This window comes from Typopeltis vanoorti, chromosome 10, assembly GCF_054136105.1.
Source record: "Typopeltis vanoorti isolate ZY-2024b chromosome 10, IOZ_Tvanoo_1.0, whole genome shotgun sequence".
Lineage (NCBI taxonomy): Eukaryota > Metazoa > Arthropoda > Arachnida > Uropygi > Thelyphonidae > Typopeltis > Typopeltis vanoorti.
The window spans coordinates 114,855,282-114,876,828 of NC_143558.1; the positions used below are offsets into that span (position 1 = coordinate 114,855,282).

The window sequence follows — 21,547 nt, forward strand, 5'->3', positions numbered from 1 at the left end:
AGATAAAGTAGCAAAAATGGCCAGTATATCAAGGATACCACAGATTTCGATCTTTTTAAAACCACCCAAAAAGAAAACATAAAAAGAACAATTCTTCAGGACATGACTCACCACTGGTACTTAGCAGAAAATCAAAGAGCTACCATCAAATCCAAGTTTAACCGCAGTGCCACTACCATGATCTCTCGCCTCAAGACTGGCCACACAAGACCAATCAAGTTTAGCAATGGCATAAAAGTCTTCCCCACCTGCAAAATCTGTAACATTGAGGAAGCATTACCAATGCATTTGCTAAACTGTATGAACATTTCCAAATGTGAACTCTATAACAACCCAGAAAAGGTGCTGTATAAAATACATGAACTTGACCTCTATGATCTGGTGTAATAATACCATGGGATAATAAAAAAATAAAAATAAAAAAAATATTTACAACATGAACTAAAAGCAATGAAAGATGCCTAATAGAGACAATTGTCAAAAAAATTAATTAGACCTTAAAATACAATAATCTCTTAAAGAAACCTTGATGTAACACTTTCTCAGTGATAAAAGAAACTTTCATTACAGGATGAAATACAAATAAGCCCAGAACAAGCAAATCCATAAATATCAGATGTAAACTGTATAACAAAAAATGAAGGTTTAATGCCAAAATATTAAAAATTCATTTACTGTTTCATACAACACCCATCAACCTATAGAAAGCAAACTGTTATATTATTTTTTTCTTTTCTTTTTTAAACTTATGAAATGATGAGAAATAAAATTCTGGAAATGTGACAATTCTTGGTTCAACAGTGTTCCAATTAATTTTAGAGAAGCCAATGAGAGAACACAATTTTGAATGTTTGAGCTACATTAGATATATAACAAAGCTGTCATACAGTTTCAATTTATGGATCTGAGAGAAGGGTTGGAAACTTAACAGTTGAGTAAAGAGAAACTACAGATACGGTGGTCTTTAGTCTGCAAAAACTTATGAGATGGAATAGTGACATCAGTGGCAAAAGCATATTAAAAATGAAGTTGTCAGAAAGGAATATAATACTGTTGGAGTTCAAGAATGTATAACCAGAGCTAATTAAAGAGAAGTGGTCTTAAAAAGAATGGCAGTGGGAGAGTTAGCAAAACAGGTGTTTGATGCCAAGATGAGACCTAGAGAATGTCAATGATCTAGTTGGATTGATGCAATTAGTATTCCCTTAGAAGACTAAAATGTACAATCAGAAAAATAAATTAATTTGGAAGACGCTTGTGAATATGAAGCTAGTTACAGCTTCATATTCACAAGCTAGTTTATTTTGTGATAATCTACTTAATTATACCTAATTAAGTAGATTATCACAAAATAAACTCCCTTCAGGGCACTTATCAGGAATATGATAACAATGATCACATTATTTAAAAAAAAATTAGTAAAAATTCTCATGGTGATATTTCAATGTGTACTTGACATTTATATATATATATATTTTTTTTTTCCCCCAACAGATGGTAAGAAGTTATTCTGGGAATCAGACAAATGCTAGTTGACTGCCTGGGCAGCATAGCTGCTTTCCAACTAGTAGGCTACTAGTTCAAATCCTGCCATGGGCATGGATTTGAGAATATCTTTAGGTGGTAGATAAATTTAATCACATGGTATGAGACTACCATTCTGCTTACTGGAGTCCTGAAATGGTTTATAAAAGTTCTATGTTTTGTCTCCAGAGACTGGTTTCCAGATTATGTGGATAAAATAAAACTAAAGAATATAATAAAAAAATTCAAATAAAACCTGTCTGTCCACGGTACTAATGTATCATAAGTTGACAACTTTGTGTGTAGGAAAATTCCACAAGAAAAAACACTAAGTCAATATATGTGCTAATGAACTTAATGTTACACCATCATTTTTCCTTTTTTACCACCTTTTCTACCATATAGAAAATATTCAGACATACATACCAATCATGTTTGTTTATATGAGAAAATATAAAAATACAATACAATATATTTTATCCCCTTTCCTGAATTTCTGTGGGGAGAATATTCTTCAAAAAGTGTTGCTGATTCAGTAACTTGCTTAAGAAGTGAATTACTTCATCTGTTTTTTGTTTTTTAAATGTGCAAAATCCAATTTTCAACACCAGTTAATCACTTATAATTTGTAATGGATCACCAGCCTATCACATATAAGAATTTAATAATATCACTTACCAATTTTTCAGTAATGCTGTTTTCTTCTAAGCTATAGAGAAATATATCTCCACATGATGTTCCTAAAGCAATGAAGTTTGAATCTTGACTTTTATCCACTACAAAAGTATTTAAGACCGAGTTCCTTGTCCTCTTTCGTGGAGTTTTCTTAGGAAAATTTAAAAAATAATAATAATAATGTATAAAGCTAAAAAAAGCAGATAAAAACTTTAGGTATATATTAGTGTTTCTACTAATAAAATAATGAAATGAAATATTAATTGACCAATAAATTTAATGATAAATTATGCCAACAAGTTTCACTAACTGGGCTGTTTGGCTTCGTCAGGGCATACAAACGGCAAAGACAACTCAAAGTCACTAGTACATAGAACAAATGTATAAAATATAACAAAATTAAAAAGACACACAACATTCAAACAGATCAAGACAATCCAAAACATATAAGGTCGCCAAAAGATTGCAATGCCTTCTTCAAATATGCATGCCTGAATATTTTCTATCAACATCCCTTGCTCTTGTTGCCTAAACTACATAGGTCAGACATCAAGAAGTCTTGAAATAAGAAAAAAGGAACATGTAGAGGATGTTAAAAACTACAGAATAGATAGTTCTGGATTAGCCCTCCACTTCTTCAACATAAGCTGCACCATTGAATGGAAAAAGTTCCATGCCTTATCTAGAAGAAAATTTTCGGTGTCACAATTTCAAAGAGGCCACAGTGGTTCTCCGTTCTGAAAGCAGCCTAAACAGAAATCAAGGAATGATCCTGCCTGACATATGGAAAACCCTAATAAGATCGGTAAGCTTGACAGAATTTAATTTCGCTACAAACTACAGATTGTGCACACACAACAATAACTAATGCAACATGCACTCTATGCATATGGAGTGCATGTTGCATTAGTTTTAATTTTTAATTTAATTTAATTTTGTTAATATTTTATGTTTGTTCTATGTACTAGTGACTTTGAGTTGTCTTTACTGTTTGTATGCCCTGAAGAAGCCAAACGGCCCAATTGGTGAAACTTGTTGGCATAATTTATCATTAAATTTATTGGTAAAAAAAAAAACCAGTGTAATCTTATTCTAAAATTAAGTTAGTGGCCAAAAAAATATACTCACAATGAACATTAAAACCCTTATAGTGTCAATACAATATGTAATATTTCAGCATAACACTTTGGTTATGCTGAAATATTACATGTGTGCGTGCATGCACGCACAGTAGTATATACCATTCTAATATATGCTGTCTGCATAAGAAGATCTGCTAATTATCTGTAAACATGCTTAGTAATTTTAAAATATTCCTTAAAAACTGGCAATAATAATAATAACAACGTGTTTTGGGAAATTCATATCCAATTACCTCCAAACAGACAAGTCATGAAGATACTTCATGAGCAACCTTTGTTTGCTTATGCTTAGATAAAGGATATTAAAAAGAGAATATAATTTGTTAAATATAACTATTTCACCCAGCAGAAAAATATACCATATATCTATCAGGCACATTCCATTACATAATTTATATCTTAATCATATTGTATCACCTCTGCCTCCAATTTGTTAAGCTTTCAATATTATATTCTTTCCACCTATCCTCACAGCAAACATTCCACAGTCTTGATACTGCATCTGAAACTTTTCTAATGCTGGCTCATCTCCTCAAACTCAGATGACCAAATCTGTCAACACTCCAGATGTGGTTTATCAAAGATTAATCAAGATTTGGGAAACTAATTCTTAGGCCTCCTGCCCAACACAGCTAAGACTAGCCAACAGTGCCCACAGAGGGTGCCCCTCATAGGAATTCGAACTTGTAGTCTAATATTTTCCACTTAGTGTTTGTGCAAATTTGTGTTGCTGCAATTTTAACACTGGTTCCTTGACGATGTATCATTGACAGGTGATATGTAAGAATGATTAAATGTCATTTAATTAGTTATATGTGTTGTATTCATTCCAATTCCATTAAACCCTATAATGAGTTCAAACAAGAACACAAGTCTAAATAATCAAAGGTTTAATCAAAGTCTTATATAGTGGAACAGCCATTTCCATTACTTATTAATATTTTCTTCCAACTATGGTATTGCTTTTTCCTAGTGTGTATTCCAACATTTTGAAATAAGTGCCCTGAACTACTACTTTCTATCCACCCTTAGCCAAGGATAAGATGTCTCCACTGGTGTCTATAGCAACACCAATGACGTCCACCAAAAATTGCCAGCCTGGTTGGCCAAGTGATTAGCGTATCTGCTCTCCAGCAAAAGGCTGCGGGTTCAAATTCCGCTGTGAGCATGAATGTTTGATTGTCTGCGGAAAAACTAGTGATGGTGATCGGCGGTAGACGGTGCTGGTGGAGTTTAGGTCAGTTGGTGGATTGAGTGATGGAGACAGAGTTGTAGAGCAAGTGCCTTCCCTTGATGAGTCTTTAGCCTCCCCAGAGGTGTCAAATAATAATAATAATAATGTGGTATACAGCATTACTACTGTTGTGAAAATCCTTATATTTATTTAATTCTGGTAGATAGGCTTATAAACTGGCTATTTATAACTTTCATTTTTTTTAGTTATAGCCAACAGCTACAACTCCCACAAAATCCATAAAATATTATCCCCCCCCCCTTCAGAGAAGGGATTACACAAAATCTATCACCCTTTCATATATCTGGGGGCACATCTGAAAAAATTAACAAAAATCCTAAGGAAATAAAACCTTACAACCACTTACACACCACACAGAAAATTAGCATCCTTTATCCACTTCACCAAAGACCAGTCATATTCCCTAGAGATACCATGTCTTTTGCAGTTGCAAACCATCCTGCTACAGCCAAACAAGGAGGACAGCCATCTGGTTCCACCATTACAGCCCCTCTGGACTTGCTGGCCATACTTTGGATCCCCCACAACAGGATGTGCTGGAAGAAGGCCGCTCTATCGTGCTGCAGCAAATACAAATATGAGAGACTATTCCTTAAATTTGCCTCTGCCCTGAGAAACTTACCAAACCATACCAAATTTGGATGCATGAAACAGTCTCAAATTTGGGAAGCACTCATCCTCAGCTTTTAAGCACTGAATTTAGCCCACTAGGAAGTGCCATTCAGGACTCTAAGCCCAACTTTGGTTGCCTTTCTTCAGCTTCATTTGTCTAGTGCTTACATGCAGATATCATTATTTTGTGATCCTGATGATGGCAATGTAATGTTTCTGAAATGTAAGTTATTACTTAACATTATTATAATTAATATTTAGTACACATTGTTATTTCCCAAAAAATAATAGTTACATTTATTTAAGTTTAAAAAATGTCCACGTAACCAATTCACTTAAATTATTCTGAAGGGTCACTACATCATCCTACAGATGTCTGGCCCAACTCTGCATCACATGAAAATATTTGTTTTTGAAGCCACTCAATTTTACACACAGGTTAAACAGCAATGGTCTAAGGATAGTGTCCTGTGAAACTTTACTATCAAAATTATTTGCTACCTAATAGAGAGCCATTCTCCTATCCAGTCAACAATGATTATCTGAACACATTTTGCAACTTTTATATTAACCTGCTTTGTAGTCATCTGTCAAATGTAGCTACCATATTTTAAAATGTGATGGCAAGGCTCCTCTATGTTGGCTATTCATAACTGTATATTTTAAGGAATTACAACATAGCTTAATATATCAACTAAAATAAATTTAATTAATACTTCTAATATTTCAGCAGAGTCAAACTGCCATCATCAGGGAACACAATATATGATATGTGCATGCAAGCACTACACTTAGTAATGAGGCTGATGTATATTGTGTGTAGAGAAGGGGGGGGGGGTATTTATTTATTTACTTCTCTCACACTGAGCGGTAAAAAAAAAAGCTCTTAAATTCAAAATAAAAAGCTCTTAAATTCAAAATAAAAAGCACAGAAAGGTTAGTAAACCTTTTAAATTCCTATTTCCTATTAAATCCATTAAGGGATTGAGTCTTCAAACACTTCGTAACCAAAATAAAAATCTTTAATTTAATTTTTAAGAAAAACACAAACATATACAACATCAAATCAACTACTTAGCTATGCAAGTGTACAATATATTCTTCAATTCACAACAACATTAAATGTGCACAACTTCTTTTCACATAAACCAACAAATATTGTCCTACATGGAATGACAAAACTCCTGAAAGGAGTCTCTTGCCTCATACAGAACTTTTCTTCCTTCTTTAGTTCACACAGGAGATAGACTAACACAAAATTGCTCCCTATACGACAGCAACATAAGCAGATTCTTCTTGTATCTTAATTCACACAACGCCGAAGAAAACACCTTGTCTTCAAAACATTTCTGTATGAAAGTTTGATATATGAAAGTACATTTAGAATGAATTAACTTGCCATGTGAAAGTCTTGATATTTTACTTACAGTTGTAACACTTCAGAACAACTAACTGTCCCTTCTATGCGAAACTTCTGAAGAAATAACTAAAACTATATCTACCATTAGAAATCATATATCAGACTGAGAATCCTAATAAAACAAATATAATAAATTTAGTTTAATCCTTTATCCAAGTGTAAGCAAACAAAGTTTGCACCTGAAGTATCTTCAGGACTGAGGCAACTTGTGGTAAAGATGGACCAAGCTCTCATCACTCCTTGACTTAGTATCGCCCATAATGCAAAGCACATCTCCTTGCAGACGCGTATAATGCTATGCATTAAGGGAAGGGCCACTACCAGACCAGTTTCGACCTTTATTGAATGTTCAAGTACAGTCAAACTCAGCATTGTTCCCCTCAGTAACAGGCTCACCCTGCCACTGAGAAGGACTCTCAGCATTGGATCTACCCTATGCAGGCTCACCCCACCACTGAGCAGAGCCACTCATTTGCTCATATGTCATCTGAGGGGGTAACAGCAACAGCCACGCCTCAGTTAACTTCATGGGCTACAGCATTGCCATTCATTACCCCCCCCACACACACATACCAGGACCTGGGCGACAGCAACAGCCTAGACTTAGTTAAAACTTCATGGGCTGCAGCATTGCCATTCATCACCGAAGCTTCCAACCGGTTTTGACTTTTATTGAGGTCTCATCAGTGGGAGCCAGATCCAGAGGTAGTGATACTAAGGCAGAAGCAATGGAGAAGTCATATTTACCTATATGAGTTGCCAAAAGGCATCTCACCTTATTATTAAATTACTCTAGATTTAGAGAAAAATATTGGAAGTTTTTTCCCCCGCTTGGTTAAACCATAATAAATTTAGCTTAATCCTTTATCTGAGTGCGAGCAAACAAAGTTTGCGCCTGAAGTATCTTCAGGACTAAGGCAACTCGTGGTAAAGGTGGACCAAGCTATCATCACTCCTTGTCTTAGTATCTTCCATAATGCAAAGCACACATCTCCTTGAGGACATGCATAATGCTATTCATTAAGGGAAGGGCCACTACCCAGACCGGTTTCGACCTTTATTGAGGTCTCGTCGGTGGGAGCCAAACCCAGAGGTAGTGATACTAATAAGGTGAGACACCTTTTGGCAACTCGCATAGGTAAATATGACTTCTCCATTGCTTCTGCCTCAGTATAGTATATAGATTGTGTGTTTTTCGAGTATTTTAATAAGTAAATTGATAGATACGATTATCTGTGCACATTGTTCCCATAAAGAGGAATACAAAGATGGCGTCCAGGTCGCCATATTTGTCTGAAAATCTTAACTTAAAAGACTTGATTCAGTGTACCGTTTGTGAAATGTATGCGTTGCGGAGAGCAGTTGGAGTCTGGTTAAACAACGACAGTGGAGTAAATGTGTGAAAAAAGTGTAAAGAATGTGAGGATTTAAAGAGTGTTTCAGGTTGTGCGAGTAATATCGTTGTCAAAAGTGAGAATCTAGATAACAGCGATATTCGAGGTATGAATGATGATATTTGCGAGGTAGTACCTGATAGCTGTGAGAGTGGCGTTGAAAGAGAGAATGAAGTTAAGCATACAGAATGATTGAATGAATCATCGGAGAATAAAAATGATGACACTGATGCAATGAGTTAGAGAGCACTATTATGCGGAGCGATACATTGAGTAAATCAGCAGCTGGAGCGTTGGCAAAGTACCTACTAATAATCAGCAAAAGTATGATAGAAAAAATAAGGGTATGAAAGTGAGTGTAAACAAAATGAAAGAACGTGTGTTGTATGGGGATTCCTTAGTAAGAGGCATGTTAGTTGAGAGTTTAACAAAATCGTACCAACCCGGTGCGAACGTAAAGAATGTAAGCGAGTCGATTAGAATGCAAAAACAGCGGGTGAAGGAACTGCTTGAGGTAGCAAAAGAAAAGAGTGAGAGAGTTAGGATGGTGAGTCTGTTGCCGAGGTATGACAGTGAAGAGTATAGAAGGAGAGCCATAATTGCCAATGACTTTATGCATGAATTATTTTTGATGAGTGGTGTGGAATTTGTGGATGTGCGGAATGAGTTCGATGGGCGAAAGGAGTTATATAGAATGATGGTTTACATTTGAATGGATTTGGTGTATAGAGACTTGAAAAGGTGTTGTCAAATGTAGTGGAAGTGAATGTACAGAACCAGGGAAACTAGAGTTATTAAGGGGGGGGGGTAGATATGCAGATTTTAGGGAGACAGTTGAGTGTGTGAATGTGCGTAATATGCCCAAGCGAGTAGGAAAGACCATGAATCAGAATCGGATAGTTAGTATAAGGCATCAACATAGGGATGGGACAAATCGGCTTCTGCAATTCATGTATATAAATGCCAGAAGTATTAGGAACAAGAGGGAAGAATTTTTGGCCTTGGTTGGCACTTCCAGACCACAGGTTATTGACAGTAGTGAAACATGGCTGACAGAAGATGACACAGCTAGTGGGATTGAATGTGAGGGGTATAGTGTGTTCAGGAGTGACAGGGAAAATAAAACGGGGGGGAAGAATAGAAGTGGAACTGCAGGATACAGAAAAGAGCACATTTGAGGCTATTTGGTGTGAGATTGAAACTCGCAGAACAAAATATACAGTTGGGTGCTGCTATGGACCAGGTGATGGAATAGATGGTGGAGATAGTATGCATAAGCAAATAGAAGAAATGAGTGGAAGGAGGGTAATTATTATGGGAGATTTCAACTATGTAACATTGACTGGAAGGAGGAGAGGACACATAGCAGGAAGGAATTGGATTTTATGCAGTTATTAAGGGATAACTATCTATGACAGCATGTAATGGAAAATACTAGGGGTCTGAGAGTGCGTGTCCTGGTAATTGCATCTGAGAATTTGGCTGTAACGAATATGACCACGATGCCACCAATTGGTGAGAGTGATCATGGGGTCTTGACTTGGGAGTTGGCTAAAGGTGTGGAATTTACAATTAAGACAGGGTGCATGTGGAATTATTGGGCTGGTAAGTATGACAAGCTTAGGAGATTGATTGGTACAGTGCCATGGCATGTACAACTGCAAGGGCTAGAAGCTGACAGTGCATGGGAGGCGATTAAAAAGGTTTGTACGAGCAATGGCTGACTGTATATTTAGTCTGAATAATAAATCAGTAAAAGTTAAATGGATGAACAACACCATTAAGCTTGAGCTGCAAAAAAAGAATGAACTATGGAGGGAATTTAAGGAGAAAGGTGACCGGCAGGCACATGAACAGTATAAAGCCCAAGCCAGAAGGGTAACGAGTGTGGTAAGAAAAGCAAAAAAGGATTACAAAAGAACATTGGCCATTCAGGATAAAGAGAATCCTAAACAGTTTTTTCGATATGTTGCAAGTAAAAGAAAAAATGTATATGGCAGAATGATTTTAAAGAATGACGATGGTAGGGAGGTAACCGAATCCGTTGATATAGTTGAATTACTGAGCGAGCACTTTGCAAGAGTATATCATCCAGGTGGTGACATTGCAGAAATGAATGAATCAATAGATTATACGGGAATTGTGATGAATGAGGTGGAGGTGAGTAGTCTATTGCAAAACCTCAATGTCAACACATCTGTGGGATTGGATGGTATACCAGCTCGTGTCGTACGTGAAGTGACTAAAGAAGCGCCAGTGCCCTTGACCATTTTGTTTAATTTGAGTCTGGGGTGTCTGGGTTATTCCCGAGGGGGTGGAAAGAGGGGAAATTAGTTCCACTGCATAAAGGAGGTTCCAAGACTACTGTTGTAAATTACCGACCGATTAGCATATCAGGAATCGTCAAGGTCTTGGAGAAACTAGTCAAGAGAAGAATACAGGATTGGATAGATGAAAATGGGATACTGTATGCGGGGGGGGGGGGGGGGGCAACATGGTTTTGTGAAGGGCAGATCATGCCTCAGTAACTTGCTCACGTTTTATAACACAGTGACAACTGAACTGGATAAGGGTAATGGGTTTACAGCGATTCTACTGGACCCTAAGACCTTTGACAGGATACCACATGGAATTCTAATCGGTAAACTGGAGCAGATGGGGATGGATATAAGGTTGGTGAGATGGAGAGGAGGGTGGTTGATGGAGAGATACCAGAGAGTGGTTTATCCAGGAGTGGAGTCCAAAAGATGGCTTGTGACTAGTGGTGTGCTGCAGGGTTCTGTTCTTGGACCACTACTATTTAATTTGTTCATTAACGATATAGGAAAGGATCTCAGAGGAACTGTTCATTTGTTTGCTGATGATGCAAAGTTGGGTAGAGCAATTGTGGTTGCACAGGATGTCAAAATTTTGCAGAATGATTTGGATAGTTTGGAGGACTGAGCTAGGGAAAATGGATGTCAATTTAATGTGGCAAAGTGTAGGGTTATGCATTTTGGAGTGAAAAGATTAGCAGCAGTATATTACATTGGTGGAACAGTACTCCAGGAGATTGTTGAGGCCAGGGATTTGGGAGTGTTGGTGGATAGAGAGTTGAAGTTCAGGGGGCACATTGCAAAAGGGGCTAAATCAGCTCATCAAATCACTTGGTTACTGAAAAATACTTTAACAAGCAGAGACAAACAAGTTATTGTTCCTCTATATCGAGCCCTGATAAGACTCCATCTGGACTACTGTGCCCTGATAAGACTCCATCTAGACTACTGTGCCCAGATATGGGTGCCAGGGTTTCTTTTTGATGGGGAGGAGGTGGAGAGGATCCAGAGACGAGTGACCAAGATGGTGGCAGGTCTGTGGAATGAACCTTATGAGAACAGATTGAAGATTTGTGGGTTGCAAAAATTGGTTGATAGGCAGAAAAGGGGAGATATGATTGAGACATTCAAATTACTGAAGGGTTTCTATAAGATCAATCCAGAAGATATTTTTGAGAATAGGACTGGTGGTGGAAGGACTAGGTGCCATATATGGAAGCTGGGCAAGAATGTGGTTAACAAGGGTGTTAGAGCTAGGTTTTTTACTTGGAGAGTGGTAAATGAGTGGAATAAGCTGCCAGAGTCTGTTGTGGGTGCTATGACTGTGAATGAGTTCAAGGCGAGGTATGATGGATACTGTGTGAATGTCGAATACTTGTTCTTGACATGATTTTAGGGCCTCCCTCGATGAGTCTGTTGACTCCTTGGATTTGCGCGAATTAATAATAATAATATCTAAGAAAACTGAAAGATTCTGAAAACAAGATTTAAACCTTACACTCAGTAGCAAATACTGGATAAAACACAGATTCTGAAAGGAAGACCTGTGAAGTTTCAAGGATAGGGAAATCAGAACTTCACGGTAGACTCAAAAAGGCATTCTTTGCTAACTTGTCAGCAAGTGGAGATACCTGTTGTCAACCAATATTTGTAATATAATGTGTAAAGTTAAAATCGTGTGAATGTTCTTAGGTAGGATATGAAATTCATCACTATGGTAAGACTACAGCTCCACTTGTTGTGGGCCTGAAGTGGCTTGAGTTCTTTGTTCTCTAGATCAGGGTTTCTGAATTATGTAAAACATAAATAAATTAAAAAAATACCATATAATAAAATAATTTAAAGAACCTTTAACATACCCATGTTAATAATGTACTATACACTTAAAAGCATGGGTGGGCTGGAGCCACATAAAAAAAACTAAGCCAACAGGTGTCTCGAGAGCACAGCCACTGTGTTCTCAAGTTAAACTACTGAAAAGTTTAACAATGGAGAAAGTATCGTAAAAGAAATAAAAGATGATAAATAGTGACATAAAAACCAGAGATATTCTGAATGTCTGGAATTACTTGGAAAGATTTTTTTTTTTATTTATTATATATTGATGCCATACTTCTTGCAGAAGGCTGTTCCACAGGATGGAGATAGATGGAATAAACATTGAAGATGAGGAGGAAGTTCAGTGTTTGCAGTTGTATGCTGAAAGGGTGCCGGGCAACTTCTGTTCTTGCATTAACAAGTGCAATAGAATGTGAAGGAATGCTGGTTGCCAGTTGTGGAGTAATGACCATTGAAGTACTTTAGAAACAGTGCTGAAACATTGTGTCTATGCGATCGAAGTTGAAATGATTTGTATGAGAGGGATCATCTATCAGATGAATTACTCTCCTCTAGACAACAACAAGAATTTTCAAACACGTGAGCAGTATTCTAACAATACTGAGGAAGTAATTAATGTAATGTGTTCATGCCAGGAGAGACTGGAGATAAATCCAAGTAGAGAGAGAGATCTGATCATGTCTGGTAAGGGCAAGGGCAGGTGAGCTAAGATTTTTGTTGCAAGAGATGAGGCCAGACTGGGTTTTGGCAGCACTGAAGATGACCAGATTGTCCTCGCCTCATTGAAGGAAAGTACATCGATCAATGTTTATAGCACTGGCTATAGATAATCTTGTTGCCTTGGATGTCTGCATTGCACACTTTATCAAATGAGTAAGATGAATAGAGAGCGCTATGAGATAACCAGTGACAATAATAATGGTAGAAAATATTCAAGAAGAAGAATGGAACTGGCAATATTATTATTAAGAGAGATCTCAAGGGAGTCATTTACACTGCTTGCACACAACATCCAATGGCAATTCATTCCAATTACACACCACCCTATGTGAGAAAAATCTACATCTCACTTGCTTCTTAATGCCATTCTCAGCTTCCAAGGATCCCATCTTGTCCTCTACCTACCCTCCACAAAATGAAAAATTCCATCAACTGAAATCCTGTATGACCCATTCGGAAGTTTGTAAGTCTGAATCACACACACCATCAGAAACATGTAATGTGGAAAGGAAGAAGGATTAGATCATATTCGACCAAAGATGCTTGGCAAGGAGCTATAAGTTTTGCAGTAGTTACACTGCATAAAGAGGTAGAATTCCAGCTGAAGCCGAACACTCACAGTACTTTTTTTTTTTTTTAAAAAAAAAACTTAAACATTTAGTGAGTGATTTATATATATCACTCATTATCAAAGCTCTTCTATGTACTAGCTGGTTACAGCGACAGAATGGGTATCCTAGTGCACTGCGTCGTTAACCTTACAATCTCTCTGGAAAAACACGATTTACAATATATTACAACTCAATTTTGCAATTTTCAGGTGGAATGAAAATTCAACAATCGATACCCTCACTTTTATAACAGACAACCGCGAAATATGTTTTGAATAGTGTACATGCTGCGCGATGAATTTAGGGAAAAACGTGTGCAGTTTAAAGGATATTACTAGTACTAGATACTTACAGCAGATTTCCAAGAACACCACTCTAAACAACAAATACTAGAAGCTAGCTGATTCTTGATGTTAATTTCTTTCTTAACCCGACTATTATCCGTTTCCCAAATATTCAATTTGCCTTCTGAGTTCAGATAAGCAAAATAATAGCCAAAAGAAGAAAATTTCATAACATTAAAACCACCGGCAGCAGCCATCATGAATTTAGCACGCGTACAGAAACACCACCTAACGGTATAAATTTAGATCGCTGGTTAAATGGTATTTAGAGTCTGAGTTTAATACATTCGAGAATTCTTATTATTTGATTCAAGTGGTTTCGGGGTTTTGAATACACACTGTTTATTGCTCTATTCTGGTGAAAGTTGGCATTAATTAAGCTCGAAAAGAAACTCATCCGATTACATTATCTCACCACACACTCCACGACACTAAACAGTTTAAAGATCTAAAATTCATTGTGAGATTTTTACCTGCAAGCCAAAATTAATAGATTGGGATAAAATCTCCAAATATGTCAATTTACAAAAACGTGTTTAGAATGACAGTAAATTGTTTCAAATTCAATTTACAATGTCTATTTTCTAGAAAGATCATTATCTGCGTTTTTTTAAGAATCCGGAGATTTGATTATAAGTAATGAAGAGGAGAATGTGTTAGATTAGAAGATATAACTTTTTTTTTAATTTGGTCACTTCCATATTCGTCTGGCATCTATGTATTATTATTATTATTATTATTATTATTATTATTATTATTATTATTATTATTATTATTAGCTCAGTGGATGTGGCGTTGGCACACCATGGCGCTTGACCGCACGAAGGAAGACTTTGTTTCGAATCTAGTCTTCAACTAGAGGAAATTTTTCTAAGCCTTTTTTCGACCGGTTCCCGAGTTAGTCGATCTCTGGCACGGGAAAGCGGGTTTTTCCTGCCGGAAACCCGGGATTTTTCGTCCCTAAACTCAAGAAAATCGATCGTAGAACCCACATCATTTCGGACATTAAATGTATTGTGAGGGAACACGAGATGGCGGCACTTGTTGAGCCGTCTCGCTTCGCTGCGTGCCGCTTAATTAGTGATTCTCGGGAACCGGTCGATAGCCTTGGGCCAGCTATCTCTGAAGGGGTACCAGTGGAGATTGAACTGCCGACTCAGTCTCCAAAAGTTAGATAGTGCTAAACGGCCTTGCCTACTCCCTATACGAAAATATAAAGGCGTTAGCTGATTTTTCTCATTTTTTTAATTATCTGAGGCGTCTAAGGAGTTAGTGACTTATCGAGGAGGCTATACATCACACAAACTAGCTATTATACCTTCCCTTAAATTCATTTCCACTAGATACATTCACTACTTCAACAGGCAAACTGTTCTGCTCACTCACTCACTGCTTGTGAGAGAAAAATTCTAGATCTTACTCTTAACCATGAACAAACATAACTTCCATGGATGCCTGGTGTTCTCTATTCCAGTTGTATATAATGAAAAATTTCATCAGATAATATAGACCTATGATATAAACCTCCGCACAGGTACAGACCTATGTTATAAGCCTATATATGCGAAAGTTCAGATATGGTATAAAAACTTCATAACGATATGAATGGCTTCGAACTTGGTTATGTATCTGGCGAAGGGGTGGAAAAATATGTTTGGGTTCGGACCTTTTGAGTATGTCTGGGGGAGAGAAAAGAGAAAGTTCTACGCCATGGCCAAATAGATTGTATATCTAATTATAAGAATAAGCTAGGTGGTAATGTATTATGTCTATACACAAATGCCAGGAGCATCAGAAACAAAGTGGTTGAGTTCGTTTGCTTTATTGAATATGATGTGGCCTAAGATTGTTGGCATTAGTGAAATCTGGCTATCAGATCAGATACAGTAACTGGGATCAACTGCAATGGGTAGACTATTTTTAAGAATAACAGAAGAGATAGGAGAGAGGAGGTGGAGTACTACTACTACTTCTAATGATACATGTCAGACTACTTAAGTTCATTTAGGCTTGAAACGCAAAAACACAGTAATGGTAATGATGTCCCACGTAGTGATAAGATTGAGTCTATCTGGTGTGAAGTGGAGGCTAACTAAAAGAAATATATGGTGAAAGAAATATACTGCTACAGACCTAACTGCTCGTGGAAGTGGCGTTTTCAAGAAAGGTCATTATCTGGTTTTTAAGAATCCGACGATTTGATTATTGGGAATGAAGAGAGAATGTGTTGGGTTTCTCAAACTTTTCCTACAACGGAATACTTCACAAATCCTGAAATTTTAACGGAATACTTCGGATAGAGTCGAGTATCATCGGTCTCGTATTCAGTGTAAACATAAGCGCACACTATCGTCGCAGCAGGGTGTATCACATCTTAAAAATGCGGCCCAGCAAATACATTGACCTTGCTTGTGACAGCAAGTTTCCTAGGAACTTTCCTAGATACTTCCGTACTTCACTCACGCTCGGAGGTGTCGACAACCGCGGGCGACTGAGTCAAGGCCAGCGCGCGCTGGCCTTGACTCAGCACAATCCACACTCAAAATGAGCAGCGCCTGATTTTCAAACATGTTTGAACTTGTCGCAGCATTTAAAACATTCCAGGCTCATATCAATTTTGATAATTTTTCACAGAACTCTTATTGGGAAACGCTAGAGTAGAAGATATAACTTTTTTTTTAGTTTAGTTACTTCCATATTCGTCTGTCATCTATGTATTATTATTATTATTATGATTATCTGAAGCCTCTAGAGAGTTATCGAGGGAGACTACACATCACACAAACTAGCTTTCTTCCCTTAAATTCATTTCCACTAGACGCACTCACTAATCCCACAGGCAAACTGTTCTTTCACTCAGCAGTTGCAGTCAACAGCAGTTGACTGCACGAAGGAAGAATTGGGTTCAAATCTAGTCACCGACTAGAAAAACATAGCTGATTTTCTTTTTTGAAATATGTTATTAGTTAGCGCACCCTTTGGCATTTTATTGTGGTGAATACTTTCACATGACCCCTTTGCGCGAGATTCAAAAATTTGCATGTGTGCCCGCTTTCTACTCGAAATTTAGTTATACAAGTTACCACAAGTTGATTAGTCTAAATTTGCGGTTATAATTTTCAGAAGTAGTGTTCGTTCATAGATTTTGATGTGATTAGCTACTTCACGGAAATGTACGACATAATCACTGTCACCAACTGGTGGAAAATAGTCACTTACTTAATAGAGACCCGATTTTGACGCTATGAACAAATCTCACATATCTTGATCTCCAGTTCCTTCTTTCACATGATATCTATTTGTATAACGCAGAGTACATCTCCATTTAAAAATTAGTCAACGCCTTTTATTCCCGCTATAAGTAAAAGGCGAGGTCATTTTAGCCATATCTAACTATTGGAGGTTGGGGGCGAAGTTCAATCTCCATTGGTAGCCATTCAGAGATAGCTGGCACAGGACTATCACTAATTATAGACAGCACCAGAGAAGAGATGCGGCTGATAAGTGCCACATCTCGTGGTCCCTAAGCCTAACTCTATGTCAGCGTTTGCAAAACTATGTTCCAAGGAACAACAGTGTTCCGCGAAAAGCGAATAAGCGTTCCATGAAAAATTATCAAAAATGAGCCTGGAATGTTTTAAATGCTGTGACAAGTTCAAATATGTTTGAAAATCAGGAACTCCTCACTTTGCATGTGAGCTGTGCTATTAAGGCCAGCCCGTCTATTCTAGGGAACGTGCGGTCACAAGCAAGGGCAATGCGATGCGATACGCTGCTGCCTGACACTCCTGTACTGTGCGCTGTCGCATTTTTGCGATACAGCCTGCTGCGGCGATAATGTGCGCTTATCTTTTCAACGAATACGAGACCGATAACACTCGTCTCTGATCAAGGTGTTCCATTAAAATTTCAGGATTTGTGAAGTGTTCCGTCGTAGGAAAAGTTTAAGAATCCTTGCTCTATGTTTTGCTGTCTGAAAACAGTGTGGGTTCTAATGTCGATTTTCTTGAATGTACGAGACGAAAAACCCCGAGTTTTCTTGAGAAAAACCTGTTTTTCCGTGCCAGAGGTCGACTAACTCGGGAAATGGTCGCAAAAAAGGCTCAATTAAAGTCCTCTATTTGGCGACTAGAATAGAACTTGCAACGCTCTTCCTTTGCACTGCCTCGCGCTATACAAGGCACATGCCATTTCCACTGAGCTACACGGGCGCTTATCTGCATTAAGTAAACTTATTCTTCTACACTGCATCGAAAGAAGTCAAGGGACACTATAATATGAGAAACAAACAGCCATTGTGCCTACCATAATAAGATGTAATCTCCTTTTGCTGCAGTGACTGCAGCAATTCCACGGGCATACTTTCGACAAGAGTAAGGTAGCGACCAATGAGAATTTTAGATCATTCTTCCTGTAGACATGCAATCAGGTCCTGAACCGTTGTGAGAGGACGTCCCTTCACCAAGCTAGACGCTCCAATCTCTCCCATAAATGTTCATTAGGGTTGAGATCAGGACTCTGTGGAAGCCAGTCAAGTGTGGTGATGTTTATCCACAAGCCACGAAGTTACAGGCAACAGCCTTATGACCATGTGCATGGTCTTTCTGTAAGACCATGCACTGGTCGGTTTCACAGAAACGCCACAAAGCAGGAAGCATTACATTGTCCAGAATGTTCAGATACCTCTTGATGTTCATGTTTGTGGCACCACAAACAGTGGCCGAAGTCAAATGAAAAAAAAAACAGGATCGTACCATCTCCGAGTTTCATGTTGAAGTTATGCAAGCTGGTAAGATACGTTCTCCGGATATCTGCCGCACTCACACCTATCTATCTGTTCAATAGAGGGCGTATCGTGATTTGTTGCTTCATAACAGAGCTTTCCAAGCTTTCATGTCTCATTGTACACGCTCTTTGCACCACAAAACAAGACCCTGCATATTGGTTCGGGTAATGAGGGGCTTGCATATTGCTGTCTTTGGAAAGCCATGTGGTGAGCCTCACTTCTGAACGTTTTTGTGCAGATTCGTATTCTAGCCTATGCCCGAAACTGCATTCAACGTGTCGGCCGGAGAATGGCGATTTTATATATGAGCCTTCGTAGCTCTCTACGGTCATGTTCAGTGAGTGTGGTCAGTCGTCAACTGCTGGTAGCCCTTGCAGTTGACTCCCTGCGCTTCCATATCAGTATGGCATCACTTACAGTGGACTTTAAGATTACTCACTTTGCCAATTATTTACCGAACAGAGAAACCTGAATTCTATCCCGCAACGCTTCTTTTAAACTTCCTTCAGTTCACTTCCTGCAGCTGCATTCAGTAGCACTGACTTGTGAGCATCATATTCCTCTAATTTATACCGAGAGCAAACACGTGACTCGTTGAATGGCATAATTCCCCTTGCCCCAGGGGAGGGGTGTCCGTTGACTTCTTTCCAGGCAGTGTAGGTCAATATCTGGAAATATCACCTTTTGGTGATTCCTCTTCAATTGCATTATATATTCTTTCCACTGCTGTGGTATATTTTCTGTTACTTTTCAACCAAAAATGAGTAATTATCATATTTTAAAAGCCAATTCATAAAGAATATAACCGAAAAGTAATTTTTTTCTCTTATATGAATTCCCTTCGCATTGCTTATTTGTGTTGATAATTTCCTGAAGTGGAAAAGTTACGAAACGATGGTATTTCCTTTTGAAAGAAATAGGCGATTTTTATTCCACATTACTTATTTTTTTCAAAAAGTATTCATTATCTACCATTATTTAATATTCAGTATGAAATAAGTCCACCCCGAACTGCGATGAAGCTTTAACAATCATACCATGCTAGCATCAATTGATTAAAGAGTTCTTGAGGCAGATGGCCCACTTTTACACTGCAAAAATAAGACCTTTTTTGTTTTCTGGAGGGGAATTTCGAGCAACAATCCGTCTCCCTATTGCAACCCAAACGTGTTCTATGTGTTTAGATCTGGAAACGTACTGGCCACTCGATTCGATTAATATCCCCTGTCTCCAGAAGTATCTCCACTGCTCGTGTACGATGTGATGTGGCACTGTCATCCATAAAAATGAATTCTTCGCCTACAGCATCATGAAATAATAGAACATGACGTTGAAAAACTTCGTTGCAATATCATTCATTATAGTCAAATTTTTCAGCACTTGCAGCCTAGTTCGTCCATTAAGCACAATGCTTTCCCACACCATGTCCCTAGCACCGTATCTATCCCTTTTAAGAACATTCTTGCGATGGTAAGCAGAACGATTTTCATGTCAGATCAAGTATCGTATAGAATTCGGAGAAAAGACTAAATCGATTCTCATCTCTAAAGAGTACATTAACTTATTATTATCTTGTCCAACTTTTATGGACACAACTCCTCTGAAAACGTGCTCTACGATGAGCTCTGGATAGAAGGATGTAGACCACAGGCCTTTGTGCGTATATGCATACTTGTCGCAGACGTCTTTCTATAGTTTATCGAGATATTCGTGTTCCTGTGCTTGAATGGAGCCAACTTGCAAGCTGACCTGCCGTGGTACGTCGATTATGTTTTGGTGTTATAACCAGAAATCTGTCTTTATGTTCCTTAGTAGAGCGAGGGCAATCATTTTTTCGAATGTCTGGAATACAATCCATGTTTGAAACGCTGTCCAGAGTCTGTATACAATGCTATGTGAGATCCCAAACTGTCTGGCAATATCAATAATTCTGTGTCCTTCGAGATTTCCAATAATTCTTCCCCATGTGCAATCATCTAGATATTGTCTTTGAGACATTACAAGACATCCACCTTTGCAACTTTATTCCTTCACGAAAAGAACTTCCTTAAAACAGAATTTTCTTAGTGCAGTTTTTAGTCTTTTATCGTGTCGAGTAATACCACGTGACTCCTTTGCTCGCTATTAAGCAAATTTTCGCTCCTCTACTCGAAATCGTCAGTTATACAAATTGCCACAAGCTGATTAATCTGAATTTGAGGTCGTAATATTCAGAAATAGTGAGGTTCTCAGGTTTTAAACACTAGTGTATATTTGCAATTTTTTCATGTAATTTGTAATTTTTTACCTGTAGTTACAATTCGTAATTATTAGTAATTTTTACTTCTAGCGTGCAAAACTTCGGAATGTGTAGACTCCTCATTTGCTCGAAGAATAATTCCTCAAATATAAATGCTGTTCGATATCTAATCACGCCAAAGTGCATAGCTGTACCCTTACTAACACTATACTAACAACCACGCCCTGCCATCTTTGCATCATCACCAAACAACAGAATATCTCCTTTCAGTTGTTTCTCGATATTATAAATATATAGATTGAATTACAATAGCTCAAGAAATTATCCCTGGGGGCACACTATGGCAAAATTAAATCTGGCAGATTTACCTTCCCCTATATATGACATTCTGATACCCGTCCGTCGGCACACCCACTTATCCAAGCCAATAGTTTATATTCCAGTCCCGTTTTCTTTAGTTTATGCAACAGCCTTTCAATTGGTATCGTGTCAAAAAAAGCCTTAGCAAAGTTCAACTATCATATAATTTTCATTCCCTTTATCCAACTCAATCGTAACATTATTATAAAATATGAGTAAACTGCGTATACATATACCCACTTTTCATAAATCCATGTTGTTTCTTACAAAGCACAGCTTGTTTGTCATACCATTTCTGTATTCGAGTTTTT

General features: G+C 37.8%; 1 protein-coding gene across 1 annotated transcript in view; it reads right to left on the reverse strand.

Moving 5' to 3' along the window:
- Positions 1-14,048, reverse strand: part of LOC150102719 (WD repeat-containing protein 43-like) — a 128,725-nt gene extending 114,677 nt beyond the window's left edge. Inside the window, exons 1-2 of the mRNA XM_090398726.1 lie at positions 13,860-14,048; positions 2,203-2,349 (exon numbers count right to left, since the gene is read on the reverse strand). Of these exons, the coding sequence (XP_090254852.1) occupies positions 2,203-2,349; positions 13,860-14,048 (336 nt within the window). The remainder of the gene's footprint in view (positions 1-2,202; positions 2,350-13,859) is intronic.
- Positions 14,049-21,547: the final 7,499 nt, after the last annotated feature.